The sequence below is a fragment of the Malus sylvestris genome, chromosome 16, assembly GCF_916048215.2.
Source record: "Malus sylvestris chromosome 16, drMalSylv7.2, whole genome shotgun sequence".
Classification (NCBI taxonomy): Eukaryota; Viridiplantae; Streptophyta; class Magnoliopsida; order Rosales; family Rosaceae; genus Malus; species Malus sylvestris.
The window spans coordinates 26061918-26078980 of NC_062275.1; the positions used below are offsets into that span (position 1 = coordinate 26061918).

General features: G+C 36.6%; 2 protein-coding genes across 8 annotated transcripts; one reads left to right on the top strand and one right to left on the bottom strand.

The window, feature by feature from the left end:
• Positions 1-1318: 1318 nt before the first annotated feature.
• LOC126607716 (uncharacterized) lies at positions 1319-9759 on the top strand. 7 transcript variants are annotated; one of them, XM_050275427.1, is made up of 10 exons: positions 1319-1483; positions 2675-2886; positions 2966-3112; positions 5713-5861; positions 5981-7044; positions 7464-7524; positions 7621-7727; positions 8404-8494; positions 8919-8966; positions 9410-9759. In XM_050275427.1, the coding sequence occupies exons 5-10, from the start codon at positions 5981-5983 to the stop codon at positions 9512-9514; spliced, it is 1476 nt and encodes a 491-aa protein (XP_050131384.1). In that variant the 5' UTR covers positions 1319-1483; positions 2675-2886; positions 2966-3112; positions 5713-5861; the 3' UTR covers positions 9515-9759. The 7 variants fall into 7 exon arrangements, with proteins under 7 accessions (XP_050131384.1, XP_050131390.1, XP_050131387.1 ...); XM_050275433.1 differs by having other exon boundaries at positions 6010-7044; XM_050275429.1 differs by having other exon boundaries at positions 1333-1483; positions 2648-2886.
• Positions 9760-10979: 1220 nt separating this feature from the next.
• LOC126607715 (pathogenesis-related homeodomain protein) lies at positions 10980-16589 on the bottom strand. The gene is made up of 11 exons (XM_050275425.1): positions 16262-16589; positions 15284-15811; positions 14666-14831; positions 14367-14490; positions 14151-14263; positions 13770-14042; positions 13111-13341; positions 12872-12961; positions 12515-12565; positions 12007-12261; positions 10980-11308 (listed from the first exon to the last, which is right to left on the bottom strand). The coding sequence occupies exons 2-11, from the start codon at positions 15808-15810 to the stop codon at positions 11027-11029; spliced, it is 2112 nt and encodes a 703-aa protein (XP_050131382.1). The 5' UTR covers position 15811; positions 16262-16589; the 3' UTR covers positions 10980-11026.
• Positions 16590-17063: the final 474 nt, after the last annotated feature.

The window sequence follows — 17063 nt, forward strand, 5'->3', positions numbered from 1 at the left end:
TAGTTAATGTGATGTAATGGAAGTGTTGGAGAAGTGGGAGCTTGGGTGATGCAAATTGTTGGTATCAAGCTGTTGAATTCACATGATAGTTTCGAAATGAATGTCATGATGAGAATTCAGCTTTAAAGCTCGTTTGATGTCTAGGATTGACTTGATTTGGATAGTCCACTAGATCCAATGAACATTGAATACAAATATGAATGTTAAACTTACATATTTTGTGAAGTGAAGGTAGAAGATGGACGCATCGTGAATTTCCACTCAATCCTACCATATTTGTGATTATTAAGAGGCATAAGTTTTCTTCATGATTTCTCTTTTTTTCTACCTTCACTTGGAAAAATATGCAAGGGACAATCCTAGCAACCTTTTCACTAACCTCCTCATTTCAATTTTTGCACTTCTAGTCATTGTATTCTACTAGCACTCAAAACTAAAAGTTTAATTATTTTTTAATTAAACTAAATAAAGAAATATAGTGAGATTTTAATGTAATTAAAATTTTAGTTTTTGAGTAATAATGGAGTACATGTCGGCTGAAGAGAAGTGAGAAAGTTGAAATGAAAAGGTAAGTGAGACGGTTGTTAGCATTTCTCATATGGCATGTTAGCATCTATATTTCCATTCAACGTTCATTAAATTTAAGGAAACTTTAACGAAAATTTCATAGTACTATTCATTTTAACGAAAAACCATATTTTTACATTACAAAGTCAATCCTAGTACTATTCACTTTACCCTTTATTTTGTCATTATTGTTAAAACTTAAAGTTTTCAAGCCATTTTCATTAATTTTCCTTAAATTTTTAATGACTTGTCCAAGCCAAACCTAAACATCAAACCATACCTATGTTCTAAGTAAAACTATGAATTATGGACTCTCCAAATAGTTTAAGTATCGGGCTTCCCTTAACCGCGGACTTGATGAGGCAAAAACTTAAAACTACACAACTACATTTCATGGAGAACTTATACACCTTAAGATGTAAGGACGAAAAATTAAGGAAGTTACAATTTCGAGACACGTGCCATACAGATCTAAAGTCTTACAGAAATTTCCTAGTCATAGGATGATCAATTAGGATATTAGACATCTGAAATACCTGCTTACGTCGTATTTATCTCGAACTAAGCATGTAGAGACGTGACATAGACATAATGGTTATAAAATCGAATCTACCAAAGACTAACCAAACAATGGTGCGCGTTTATAATTCCTAATACTAATTGAGCAACAACAACAAAATAATCAATCTATAATTATTGAATTAAATTGGTTAATGGACCTTATGGTTTTGAAACCTGTGCAAGGACAACCCAAAGAATAAAAGTGTTAAAAGGCATAAAACCCATCTCCCACTCTGTCTTCGACTCGTCGTTTGGTTTCCGTAAACCTCTGTTCCTCGTCCTTGTCTGCACACAAACAACAGACAATGGCACCTCTGCAGCATTCTTGCCTTTAGTTGAAAGTGCCCAACGAACGGTAATGTTCTTCCTCTTGCATGTGTTGGGCCTTTGATACTTTGGACATCTATGCTAATGGTGTCCCAATTTCTTATATATATATATATATGTATATATCTGTTCTTGTTTTTCGTTTAATTTGTTTAGTTTTATATGCTTTACTCTTATCTGCATATCATAACTGTTCTATAGAATTTTATGCGATTGATTGCAAACATTGATGCCATTATTATTGAAATTTGTATAAACCCCAATTGTGTAAGGATCTAGGTTGCTTTTCCCAGTTGGGGTTGACCAAATTGGGTCCATTTACATGCCTTTGCTCCCCATTTATTAGATTTAGTTAACACTGATTTGGTTTAGTTTTGATGTAAGAGAAACAAAAGCGAAATTCGGGTTGGTTTAATATCTGATGCCTATGATTGGGGTTGAATGTCACCACTTATTGTTAGAACCAGATTTTAGTTCGTCTATGTGGAACAGTTTTGAGTGGTTGATCTTATTAGTTTTCAAGTAATGTTCCGTAAATGCAAAGATCTGTACTTTTTATGCTATTAAAGAAAGATGTGCGTCTAAAAAGAAAGATGTGCATCTAAAAATGTGCGTAGGAAATAAATGTGGAATACATGTGGTGTTATACGATACTGCATAACGGATGCGTTGAACTTTTAATTTATGTGTGGCACTACACACACTACCCCACCCACCGTGAATTTGGTCTTTGTAGCATGCTGCCATGCTAATTTGCAAAATAGATATACTAAATTTTAGTCCGTATAACATTGCCAGGTAAATAAATTGTGGTTATCTAATTGATATGTTTTTTAATTTCACACCTCAAATAGAATGCACAGATTTCTTCAAGACATTAGAGAATATGCTTTGTGATTTGATGGCTTATGCCCACAACCTGACGACGTTTTAGTTATTTTCCAGTTACATTTGGATGGTTGAGTTTATTAATGCTTTTGAATCTTGACCTGAAAAAAGGATGAACTAAGATAATGCTGATAAAATATAATTGGTGCCAATTTCAACAAAGTTTGATGTATCTTCTTGGATATGGCATGCTACACAGCAATTATTTTTATTCACCAATGTGGTATGGAAAGTATAGTGCCTTGTGCTTGGTTAATGTACGTTATGGGGAAGTTATTGCACTGCATCGCTTCTCTTTTTCCAGGGGTTTGATGTTTTTCCTCTGAGGCAGAACAGGAGCTTTGAAAACTGGAAGTTCAATTCCCTTGTGCTGTGGATGTGAAGATGTTGTGGAGATTTGATTGGGAATAGAATTCTGATGATGAGTTCGGTGGTTGGAGCACAAGGATTGGCATATCACTTAGTGGGACTGTAGCAGATTGTAAGCATGTACATTTTGTGCATGATATGTGGTGTGGAAATGCCCCATGTTTGATTCAGCAGGTAACAGATGATTTGGTCTATGATGGAGGTGTGCCTCTTGAAACTCTGTGATTTAACTTTTATGAACTTGAATGACTAGGAACTCGTTTTGGTGGAGGATTTCTTCTCATACTTTAATTGAGTGAAGGTTGGTGGACTTGCGGTCTTGGGGACAGTTGAGTGAGGTGGAGTTTTAATATGGGGAAGCCCTTGGTCTGGAAACTTTGTTAGTGCTCTTTTGGGGCAGGTAACATGATTCATTATAAGTTTTTGGTGATTGAAGACTTGATCTAAATGGGCGGGTACTATTTAATAGATGCTATATGTGCAAGAACGTTTTGTTTATTGGTATCGTGAAAATAGTTTCCTCGTAAGCAGCATTCCTTAAGTATAAGTGTGCAGGGAATAACTGAGGAAAGTGTGTGGTGTTCCACGAAATTTTACTACATTTTTTTATTGGTGGGCATGCCAGTTGGAATTTAACTTACGTGTTGCATTACCCAATAACCCACCTCCATTGAATTTGGTGTTTGTGCATAATAGACGCTACAAGTTTTCGGTACATATGCCATTTCTCAATCAGTAAATGTGTAGTTTTTCTAGTTAAGATGTTTTCTGTTTTGGTTTTGATATGCATCTCAAAAGAACAAAAGGAACATGTTGCACTGAGTGCGGGAGATAATGAGGTATCGACTACAGATAGAAGTTCTAGGAAAATCTTAAGATGTTTTCTGTTTTGGTTTTGATATGCATCTCAAAAGAACAAAAGGAACATGTTGCACTGAGTGCGGGAGATAATGAGGTATCGATTACAGATAGAAGTTCTAGGAAAATCTGCTTGGAGGTCCACGTTAAATTTGTTTCGGAAAATAGAGTGCATGGATTTCTCCAACTCCAGGACATTGACAATATGTTTGACAGAAAAATCCCAAAAGATTTTCTCATAGTTATGCTTTATGAGTTGGTGTCTCATGCCTTGACTTGATTGTTTTTAGTTATTTTCATCCAGCTTCATTGTTGCATCTTTATTTTAGTCTCCAAGACATTGACATTATCTTTATAAAAATAATCATTAAGAATATACCAGGTGTCAGGTTTTGGCATTTTGATGTATGGTTTGGAAATGGCTTTCAACAAAGTTACAGTTTTCATGTTGGCAGGGTGGTATCAAATGTTGAGTCACTGGTGCTTAAATATGTATGTTTAGGTTTTTTAGGCATGCACAACGCTCATTTGGGTTATTAAGTGAAATTCTCGTAGTGCGTCACTTGTTTTTTATAGGAGTTTTGAAATTTGGAGCAATTTGATGGGTTGAAGAACTGGTTGCCTTTTGAGAATGGGGGCTTGGAAACCTGGGAGCTTAGTTGGTTTTATGATGTTTACTTGAAGAGCTTGTGGAGATATTTTTGGGGAAAAATATCTGATGAGGATTTCGGTGGTTGTATCATGAAGATAGTTATATAGCACAGAAGGGAATTTTGGTTCCAGATAATATTTGGTAGGCGAGTGCATGTTATCAAGTTATGCAGTGTGGAAATGCCCCTGAAGAATGCCTACCATAATTTATTTGATTTAAAAGCTGAAACAAATGGTTGTGTGTGTGTGTGTGTGTGTGTGATGGAGGTGCTATTTCTTGAATCTCTATAATTTGTTGTAGATTTCTTCTAAGACTTTAATCGCGGTGAAGGTGGTGGAATTGGGGACCTTTGTTAGAACATTTTTGGTTTTGAATCAAAATTCTTTTCATTGGAAAGAAATTTGGGACAAGATCACACCTAGGGTGGAGCTTTTTGTTTGGATTATGCTCATTAGAGGATTGTGATGATTAGTTAATCAAAAGGGGAAGCCGCTAGTTCTGCATATGTTGTTTCTTTGGGGTCTCGTATTGATGCTGGGATCTATCAGAAGTAGAGAGGTTTTGTAAGCAGTGCCAATGTGTTTGTGATTCACATGGCATTAGAAGAATCTTAGCACTCTGAGAATGCTAGTCATATGGGTCTAGGGTAAATTCTGCTGATGTATGGTTCCAGCAGGCCCATTAGTCTTCAATTTCCTATTTCTTTAATGATTAGGTTATTTCCTGTTTTATTAGGTTTAGGTCTTGATAAATTACATGTTATGTACCCTTTCGACAGATTTAGTGATAGAATAAAATTGATGGAACTTTGCTTCTCTCTAGGTTTGTGTGATTTCTAGAATCCCTTCTGGTGTGATCGCATTCTGTCATGGAGTTAAAGTTATTAAAAGGATTATTCTCTACATTTGTTATTTTGGAACCCTTAACAAAGTTTGTTTACTTATTTATGGGGTGGTTGTATTTTATTTTATTTTGTTCAAACTTCTCTTGGAGATGCGGTGTGAAAGTGCGGTTTATGCAAAAACGGGTGTTTGAGGGTATTTCTTACTATAAGGAAATCAATTAGGGTTTAATCCTTTTTCTTTCCTTGGAGAGAAATTTTATAATGCTGGCCCACCTAAGGCAGCTTCTTAAGTAGGTTTGACAGTAGATATTGTAAGCAAACAGTGGAATCTGTAAATTACCTTTTCTCTGTTTGGTTGCCCCCTACCTTATTATAATTGCTTGGTGATAGTAGCTATTCTTGGTGATGTGTTTGTGGAGTACCATGTAGGGTTTCATCACGGTGTGTGTCTCAAGAAAGTTTTTGTTACCTGTTGGCTTGGACGATGAAGAGTCTCACTTTCATTTTCTGCTTTTTATTTTTCCCTGTCTGCGTTGAAAAAATTATCTTACTTATGAAAGTGAATTCGTTTGGAGAAGTGCATGAAAATGTACAATATGATCCCCATATTTGAAACTTGATCCATTTTTTTCCTTGTTGGAATCAGAGAGGTTGATGCAGTAGAATGAAGAAAACTTTGGGGGATGCCTCTTCTGTCATATGAAACTCATATTTCAAACATTTTAGAGAGTGAATCAGCGTGTTACTGTGGTGCTTGGAAGCAACGGACACCAGATATTAGTGAGGTGGTTTCAGGTGAAATGTTGATTCTAAGTTCCTTTCCTAGTTCAATTGAAGCTGCTATATTTTGTGTATCTAACCATGGGTTTCACAATGGCTTATGTGATTGGATGCCTGGTGCTGAAACTTGGCAGATGTGTACAAAATGTGATGATCATTGCAGCTGCAGAAGAGCTCAACTAATCTCTGAGGAAAACAAGAATTTTGATGATTCCCGCTCCTTGAATTTTCCCAGAAGCTCTTCCCAGCTTTCAGCAGTCACCATGTCAGAAAGTTCTGCACCTAATCTCGTTTATAAAAGGAGGAAGTTACAAGGAAACCGTGTCACCGTGTTTCCAGGAGAGCGAGAAAACACTATAGGTGGTGATTTTTTTTCTTTTCTAAATTCTGAAGCTTCTACAGTTGCTGCTAAGGAAGGGCTTCTATCTCAATTACACCATGAAACTGAAGCTACTCGAGCTCATTCTGTAGCTCCTTGTTTATGCAAGAGAGTCAATCATGTTTTAAATTCAGAATATTGTAATGGATGTTCTGCTGGTGAGGAATTAGTTTCCGATGAAGCACCTAAAAATAACATGCAAAAACTTTTAGAGGTAAGCAGCGTGAATGATAGTTGCTCATCATCAAAGTCAAATATGGAGCATGTTTCAACTTCTGCAAAGACTGAAGTAGATGAAACAGGTGAGTGCTCCTCTTCTAGTGCAATAGTTATGGAGGCTGTGGGAGACCTGTCTGAAAAGGATCTATGCATCTCTATTCTTAGAAGCCATGGACTGCTTGGGGATTCTCAGGCTACCATGATCGGTGGTTCTGCTGAAGACACTGACACCATTAGCGGTGAAATCCATCGCCGGTCATGCAACATTTGTAGTCGTTCTGGAACCACTTTGAAAATGCTAATTTGTGATCATTGTGAAGAGGCATTTCACATGTCATGCTGCCACTCCCGTATGAAGAAACCACCTATTGATGAATGGTTCTGTCATTCTTGTTTGAAAAAGAAACATAAGATTTTACAGGAGAAAGTGACCAAAACATCGCCCAATATCATGAGTGTCATGAGTAGGGAAGCATCATCCAAGGGCCAAATGAATCCCATAATGTTAATGCTGAGAGACATTGAGCCGTATACAACTAGTGTTCGGGTTGGTAAAGGGTTTCAAGCGGAAGTTCCTGACTGGTCTGGCCCAACAAATGGGTATGTTTATTCTGTCATTTTCTCTCTTAACTCTTTTGATGCAGTTGAAGTTTATATGTTGCCTTCACTAGTTGGATGGATATCCTTGTGAAAACCGCCTGCTTTCCTTGTCTCTCTTCCTTTCGATTAGTCACATTTCAAATGATATGTACTATGAAGGTAGCCACTATGTGGTTTATATAGGAGGGTAGGGTAAGTAGTTTCATTTTGGTTTTTGTGCTATGAATCCTTGTTTTCAGAGGACTTAGCACGCCTGGTAGGACGGATCTCATTGTTTGTGCTGCTTGTATTCCTAAACAATTGGCAAGCTGTCCTGGAAAATTTTCATAATCTGCCTTTCCTAACTCTGGTTTGAATCCTTATTTTCTTTCATTTTGCATGTTACAAGTTACAACTTTTGTTATTTTGATTGGATACAGTGATATCAGTGGCAATGGTGAACCTTTGGAATTAGATTCGTCGGAGTATGCTAGATTGCATGTAAGTCCTTGATCTGTATTTGTATATGTAATTGGCCTTTTCATTTGGCATGGGAGGTTTGGAAATTCTATGGAGTAACACGTCTTTCCGTTGTAGGGGCTGAACTGCAATAAACCTTCTAGACATAGCTCTATAGGTAATTGGCTTCAATGTCGAGAAGTTGTAGACCGCGCAAATGGAACTATATGTGGCAAGTGGCGCAGGTAATTGATTTATGGTTTGTGTTAACGCTTAATTGGAACCTGTGAAGGTCGTGATCTGATTATTTAGTTGGAAATTTTTCTGATAATATGTATAGTACTATATTTGAGTGAAATTACTTTAACGGAGAACATGAAACACCAATATGAATGGATGCTTGTTGTTTGTGACTTGTCAGTCTGAACTCTGAAGTTGTACAATTATTTGAGAGAGAACTCCAGTCCAAGACTGATGGTTCTTTAGAATTTAGATACTGGAAGAACACATTGAAGATGCCCTTCTCTCCTTTCCTGTCTGTCGGGGGGTTCTCTCTCAGGGGGTTTTTGTGGGGTTTTCTTCGGTCTTAGTGATTGAAGATTGAAGATTAACTAAGACTTGACACAATGGCACTGGATCACAAATTCCAAACTCCAAACTTATTTTCTCACAAATTCCAAACTTGTTTTGTATAGGTAGCTCTAAATTGTTTAAAGTTACACCACAAATCTGCTGGCCGGATTCTTTTTTTATGGCAATTGTCTCGAAATACACAAAATAGTTCATGATGAATTTTTTGGTATCTTGATATATTACCTAATACTTTTGATCTAAAGTTGTTTTTATCGCTTAATTGCTTTTCTACTTTTGTTGTTGATTATGCTTGGCATTTTAACAATTTGGAAGATTCTTGTATATCAGGGCTCCTCTTTTTGAAGTCCAAACTAATGACTGGGAGTGCTTCTGCTCTATCCTTTGGGATCCAAGCCATGCTGATTGTAATGTGCCTCAGGTGGACCTATCACTGACACTCTTCATGTCTCTGTTTATAGACAACGTTTGGATTTTTAGATCGTATCATATGAAACTCTTAGAACTAGAGTAGTAGCAAAAAAATGGATCACAATTTACACTGCTAGATATATAGATGGTTGGGATTGCATCAGAATGATTGTGCATCTCAACTATCCATATCGAACCCACTGAGGATTGTTGGGATTTCATTCAGTCATTGGATTTTGATTAAACATGAATGAGATGTAGTCAATAGGGTATCGAGCACTTCACTATTTTTTTATTATGTCAAATAATGTATCTTGCTTTCTTCACTACGGTTTTGTCTTTGTTATATGCTTTCTTCACTTCATTATATGCTAGTCTGTCTGGTGTCCATCTTTAAATTTAACGTCATCCCTCTTCGTTTGTGTCTGGCTCAGGAACTGGAAATGGATCAAGTTCTAAAGCAACTGAAGTATATTGAGACGGTATTTTCCAGGCACTTGTTCCAATAAATAAGTTTTTGGATATGTTTTCATTTTAGTTGTATATTATGATAAGCAAGTAGTGGTATGCGGAATCAAGAGTACCTCTCGAAGATATGAGAAAAGAGTCTAACAGACAATAATAACTTTACTAAACTAAGGAAATTACTGACTTTTAAAGGACCCAATGAACAAAAAGGATAAAGAAAATAGGTTTACACTAGAGTTTCCAGAACAACTTTCTTGTAGCGAGTTTCAGGCATATCTAATACTTAAACGCTGTTGCGTTGTCTCAAATTCACGTGCTTTTGTTGAAACAATTACTTGAAATACTATTTTGAATTCTTATATATGCATAATGGCTCGTAGGAGCATAATATGTCGGTTTACCATGTATGATCCTTGTGGTTTATCTTAGGGTGGTTATTATTTCTTATGATGTGCAGCTGAGGCCGCGGTTATCTGCTAAACAGCATACTTTGGAAGGAACCAAGAGTGCCGGTGATTTGAAAAACCGCATAGTAGGTACAAAAAGTATACAAACTCTATGATATGGTGAGAAGTGGGGTAAAAGCGTGTATAGAACCTGGGTCGTCAGTCATTGAACATCATATATATCAAATCGAGTTAGAAATTTTGAGCACAGTTAACTGGATTATGGTTTAAGTTACCAGTGTTTGTTGTTTATATCAAATCGACTAGGATGTAGCCTGGACTGCACAATGCGACAAGTCATTGCTGCATCAAGATATAAATTAAAGTGCTTCTTTTTGAGGCTGCCAAAAAAAGTCTGAAACTGAAGGTGCTTTTGTGTAGTCCAAGGTTCAGGGTGGAGCTCCAACGGTTATGAAAAGAAAGCAAACGATTCTTCTAGTCCAACGTTCGACGGGACTAGTTGTCTTTTAGTCCCGTTTGACTGTATGCTGGTCCTACTCGATATAAGAGCTGCTCCAGTTAGAATCGGGAAGTGATTTTCACATGTCATTTTTAGCTGATCACATCCTTTTTATTTATGGTTATCAAATTTAATAAATCAAGCGGAATCAACGGTCAGGATTACACATTGAAATTCACTTCCCTTGTATCTTTCTAATGAAAAACTGGATTTTTTTATTGTTTAACTAATTGCCCCCAACAAGAAAGTAAAAAGAAATGTGTATTTTTTTTATTATTAAGAAAATGATATTCCAAACTATTCTAATCTATATAAACAACCGTTCGAACTTAAAAACAAGGGGTGATCACATAACCTTAGCCGACTGGTCTTTCACATTTGATCTCTAATTCTCATATTTTTTTGACTTTTTTTAAAAAAGGACAACTGGTGGCGAATCATAGTTATCCACCCTTTCGGGCCTAGAGGCCCTGATCAAGTAGATTCACAGTTTCCACGTTCATTTAGTTTATGTGACATTAGAGGTAACTGCACACAAATCCCACTGGGCAGAGCCATGGCCCCTAGGGTTCTAGCTGTGGCTCCGCCCCTGACCTCATTTGGTCTCTAATTGGATTTGAATACACAATCCAATCCAATCCTAGTAATTCGTCTTCCATCTTCAAGTTGGACACAAATTTTATGTTTCTTCCTTCAACATACCTTTACACGTAACATTACCAACCTTATGAAGATGATCTTAAGTCATTCAAAAGTTTACACAATGAGTTGACTGCTAACTATTAGTCTAGTAATACTTTCTTTTCCAACATCGAAGGAGGTCCCAGGTTGAAATCTCTCCCCGCTGATTAAAAAACAAATAACTGGACAAACAATACAAATCTCTGCAACTTTGAATCATCATCACTGCAACCTCTAGACAGCGACAATTTCACGCTGAATGAATGATGATGCACACAGTTGCGGCGTCATTCTACTCCTAGTTCATGAGAGCGAGAGAGAGAGAGAGAGAGAGAGAGAGAGAGAGAGAGAGAGAGAGAGAGAGAGAGAGAGAGAGAGTATTCTTGCACAACAAGCAAAATGTTAAACAAATAAATTCTGAAAAGACGGGATGGGATGACTGAGGTAAAAAAAAATGCTATATTTCATTCAGAAAAATGACAAATTATCAAACCTTTTCCCGCAGTTGTGCTACTGGAACATAAATCACAGTGTGCTCATGCAAGAGAGATTTATTCGATTTCTGCTTTGCTTTCACATTTTGCAATTTCAGTAATTTCTGCCTCATATGTTCTAGCCTACCTTTGGCTTTGCATAGTCTCTCCATTTCCAGCTCTGCAACTCGACATCCATCTCCACCGCCTCCAGCGATAAGGTTGGCCCGCTTCTCCTTTGTTCTTGTGTTCATAAGCTTCTTCAAGCTCACATCATCACTTGACTCTTTTCCATCCTGTATGAAAGCAAACCAACACATGAGTCAAGTTTGTTGTCAATTAATATTTTCAGCAGAGGTAATTAGTAGTAATTATAGGATATGAAAACCGTAAACATCTCTAATCTGTCACTTTAAATTCAATGAAAAATAAGCAGAGACAGGTACATAATCTTTAATCCAATACAGTGGAAACAAAGGCAAGTCATAACTGTGAGAAGGTTAAAAGAAGATGTAACCAAGTGAACTACTTGAGGAGGCAAAGACGAGGTCCCGAAGAATGATCTGATATCCAGAATTCTTCTTCCCACAAAACCAGAGTTTTGAGAGATAATTGGATGAGAAGGTTGCTTGCATGTATGCAAAAGGGTATATGATTTGAGGATTGTGAAATTGGAAAGTCAGGTAAGTGCAGTTGGTTTCTATTATGGTTTTTAGATAGAAAACACGAGATGGCAAATTTCCGGAAACTCACAAACCTTATTCTGAAGGACAACTACATAACTTCAGGTATATCCAATATATTAAGAAACCAAGCAAAGTTCATGACGCAAATTAACTACTTAACTATTTTACTGACAAAATCACGGCTGCTATGACAGCCAAAACATAAGAACCCTTAAAATAACCATAACACTAATGGCCCTGGGATTTGTGAAAAAAAACAGGCGCAGAAATATTCAGAAATTTATTTATCTATTATGACAGGCCAAGACCTTGTTGCTCTTTGAGGGTGACCCACACGAAGGGGCTTTCTGTTGACTTTTCCTCAAAGGGCTACTTAGTGATTTTGGATGCTTTCTCCGGAAAGCTGCGTTAACATTCTTCGGGGAATGGACCACAGTTTCAGCTAAGGTATCGTCATCTGAATCTGAAGCCATGAGATCAGCCGCTTTTCCAGTCACATTTTCATATCCTGGTTCCTTGGAGATTCCAGGAGTAAAAGTCTGATGGTCTTTACCACTGGCTTCCTGTTGCGCAAAAGATCCATCAACATAGTTTATTGAGAGACATAAAATCGCAGGAGTTTAGATTTAAGATCCTAACGCTCCATGACTCATTCAGACCAACATACTCTTTGTTGAAAAGATTTCCAACTCCACATCAAACATTTTATTTAGTAGTGAATTAACAAAGAGGCTAAAACAGATGAAAAGAAGAAATAAACAATAGTAGAATCAAAGAAGTTGGATGTATAAGAAAATACATGGACTAATAGCTCACCTTTCTGGTTTTCAGAGCTAAGTAACGTGCGTTCTTGAACCATTTACTAACCTGAAAATTGCAACGTTAAAGTTATTAAAACGATGGATAAGGTAATAAGCTTGTAGCCATCTAATATCCGTAAATACTACAAAACCATGCCTACGCATTTTAACATTCCTTGACTCTCACACCAAAATCCCAATAACGTAGAGTCCAGAAAGACAATGTTTTTGACTGGACGAAAAACATATCAATAACTTCCAAAATATAGTTTCCGTTATCCAATTTGGCAAGAAAATAAACTCATACTGAGCAACAAACTAGTTGATGGTTCAAGAAGGCCCAAACAATCTGTAGTTAATCAATCACCATTACCTTGTCAGGATTAAGGCCCAACTCTTTTGAAAGATTGTCCTTGACAGCTCTAGAAGGAAGTTCATTCTCAGAAAACACTTGGCGGAGCTTCTGGAAAAAGAAATTACAGCAGAAGGTTTTAGTCTAGGAAATACAGATACTACCATCAAATTTAAAATAGCTCTGGCAGAAGCATTATGAGTGCAAGTGAAGAGAGACAGATGTAACCACAGAGAGAGAGAGAGGGCGAGTTCTAATACCTCTACCGCCTTTCGAGGAATTCGGAAGCAGGACCTTCTAACTTGCGTATCAGAAGAACGTATATTTTTCACTTCTGTATGGTCAACATCTGGATTTCTTTCGCTTTCATAGAGAGTCATAAGGGTGCTGGCCGCATCAGATTCTTTTTCTCTTCGCTTTCGTTTAACAGGACCCCAGTCTTCATCATCACTGATTTGTTCGAGCAAAGGACCATCTTTTCCAAACATTTCCTTGTATGAAAAAACAAATATGCACAACACAGTGAATATCGGATCGTCACCTCAAAGAACCATTGTTATACAGCAAATACTATACCCCACTATTATCCACAAGATATAAATTTTACAATAAAACCCATAGGAATTAATATATATATATATTATTGATTAAAGTATGATACGAGCATTTCAGAAGTTGATTATATCAAGGCACATTTTATTGCCAGAACATCCACAATCAAACATATAAAGACTGGCAACAAGCAATTTCCATGTAATATCATTACCTCAAAATTAATAACTATCCTTGTGTCAGACCCAAAAGTGGAATAAAAGTAAAGATTTAAAGGAATTAAGGAATTAAAGGTCATACTAATATTCAAAATTTACCAAGAACAAGTTAAAAAAAAAAATCGAAACATTTAGGCTGGTATACTCACATCATATAACTTCTTATAATCAACACTTCTTCTATGTCTGCGGCCAGAAACAATTTCCCCATCAGTAGATTCATCAGAACCTACACTGACATCGGTTGACAATTCCTCTTCTGATACATTGTCATCGCTGCCTCCCCTGCTGATGCTGCAGCTGTTCACATTCCTCTCTGGTTTATAATCATCATCTTCAGAATCATCCGAAGGCCATTCTTCATCTGGATTTAATAAGGAATTCTCGCCATCGGGGAAAGCGGCTTCTTCCTTGAAGACATCCTATATTACATAGAGAGCCATTAGTTACAAGAATTATTAAAGCAGCAAAACCAAAAGTAATTGGGGGTGAAAATTTGACATTTCTCAATGAGTTAGGCAATTTCTAACCTGCCAACCACTGTTCATCGGAAAGCAGGTCCCAAGGTGAGCATTGACTAATTCTAGTATTTCCATTTTACACTCGCAAAATTTGCAAAACCAACCCTGCTCTCCTCGAGGAACTGTAGATTAACAATTGAACTTAGAAGTAGCTTTTCCGAAGAAAATATAGTTGGTATGTCGCCAAAAGGTCCAAAGCAAATTCAAAAGAGGTGAGAAACTTACTATTTTCAGTATCCAAGGGAGGATCAAGACATTTTTGGTGGAATGCACAATTGCATGTTCCATCACACAGTATAATATCATTATCAGGCAAAGCTTCGTTCAACTTGCACTGTGCACAGAATATCTAATAGTAACAAAAAAATGGAACATCAATAAGCATACAGCCAAGATAAAGAGGTATTAGTGGGCCTACGCTTGGGAGCTGTCAAGAGAATCCAGACCTTAGCCAAGACCACAACTGGGGATTCCAAACAGCCCCTTTCGGCATACAAAAAAAAGTAGTAATCTCATGTACTTACATGTTCATGAGAAACAGATCCATCTGGAGCAATAAAAGAATCTGCGATGCTTCCTACTGAGCTCAGAGAATCCAGTTGTTGGATGGCATCGCGGATTCCAAGCTTGCAATTTAAAATCTGCTTATTGGCTCTCTGCAGTTCCATTTCTGGCCTAATCTTTTCTCGACTGTGATATAAGTAAGAAATTAAAATAATTAAACCGCAGAGCCATTTACTACAGAAAGGAGCACAAGAAAACAATGCACATTCTATGCTTAATTGATAATCATCACTTGATATTAATAAAAACAATTGAAATTTTATTCAAATTAGACACTGCAATGTTTTCAGTTAATTTGAGTACATCAAATCTACCAATTGAGCTTCCTGCTATTAAAACGATTGAAAACGTAAATTCAACGAATAATATCAAAACATTAGTTTCTATGACTATCCAGTCTCCTCTCCTCTTTATTAAGATTCTATTTTAACATAAATACCATTGCTTTCAAACCAAGTCTACGAAATTTCATTACTCTTTTCCTATGTCTAGCTTACATACTAAACCATTGAACAGAAATGTGTGATATATAAAGCAGAAATCGGGAACTGAAAAGATTATAAGACAATCTTACATACCTCTGACCCTTCCAACCTTCACCAGCATAAGCATCAATAAGGTTCTGCTCCAGCTTTATTTTAATCAACAGGTACCTTGTCCTCCTCTGCAGGCGAGAAGTTTCATCCAACTCCACCTTATCCTTTTTCGGTTTCTTCTTTCTCCTCCTTTTCTCCCCTTTCTCATCAGAGCCATTGTCTGATAACTTGTGGTCCTGAAGTTTCACTGAAGACGGCTTTTTGGAAGAATCTGTATCATGCACTTCATGAAATTCTTTTCTACTCATCAATTTTTTGTTAGTATCATTCTTCCTTGACGTTGATGCTTTGCTTGAAGAGTCGGCACCTCTCTTCTTTGACAAGGCTGACGCGATAATAGTCTTGGACGACTTTGGTCTTAGTTTTTTAACACGGGGAACCTTTACGCCTTTTTTAAAACCTGGTGATGAAATCAGCTTCGCCACGGAACTGGAATAACCAGATTTCCCGGACTCCTTGAGGTTTGATTTCTTTCCAGAACCACGCATATTTTTAACCAATGTATCCATACTGAAAATCAAAACACAAATCAGATTAGCATTGACAAAACAAGTTTTCTAGCACCCTAGATTTTAAACATATTCGACAAAGTTAATGATCAAAATTGTGGAAAGAAATTCCGAATTTGCGACAGCGAAGTGAACAGAGTGCCTCTTTACAAAGTAGATTAATTCATTAATTCCTGAACAAAGAGAACAACATTTTCAAGAAAGAAAGAAAAATATAGCAAATTAATCAATGAAACAAGGTGGAGTCGAATGTAATCATCTTTTCTCAAGTGGTATATCATGAATTAATCAGAAGCAAGAACTGTGATCTTCTGCCTCCCGATTGGAGGGTTTGTTTTGGATGAAGAAAACTCAGATCACAAATTTCAAAGATTGGAACAGAGCACCAAACATTTGAGCTCAAACTGACAGATAAAGAAGCAGAGAGATAAAGGTAGGAATGGAACCTCACCTGAAAACGAATGGAGATCCCTATCAACTGTTGGCCTTTGAAGCTGCTACAATACACACACACCTATATATATATATATATATACTGTATATATACATTCATATATACAAGCAAGAGCTTTGGAATTGTAGAGACATTGATGGGTTTTGGAGTAATTGCCCCAAGAATTTCAAATTTTGATAAAAAATTTCGGTTCTTTGGGGTTTTTCAATGGTGCCCTTTGGTTAGTACTCGCCGGCAGGTTTTGTTCTCCCCCGAAGCGCCACCCGATGGTCTCTCTCTCTCTCTCTCTCTCTGAAAGACTTATTAGTAAATACATATTTTCGATTAAATCAATCATATGCTGTTGCCTTGCATAATAACATACAAAAGACCCTTTTTAGTAATACTAGTATTCTTCTTTATTTATAAATGAAACGTTTTAGTACTAACAATATTCTTTTATATATATATATATATATATATATATATATATATATATATATAATGACACTTTGATAAATGAGATGGATTAAATAATTTTCTTTTCTTTTTAATTTCTTTGAAATTAACTCACAACTAATCGATGAATTCCTCTACACAACTTATAACTAGTCGATCAAGCGTAGTAAAATATTTTTCAATCTCTTTGTTTTATCCAATAGATATTTGGGAAAAAGAGATTGAATGAAAAAATACCGAGCACTTACTAGGCGTAAAAATGACTAGACCGACCAACCACTTGAGTTTGTTGTACATAAGTACAATATAGTTTGAGTATACTAGAATGACACTTTCGTTTGTACTTTGGATTGAGACAATG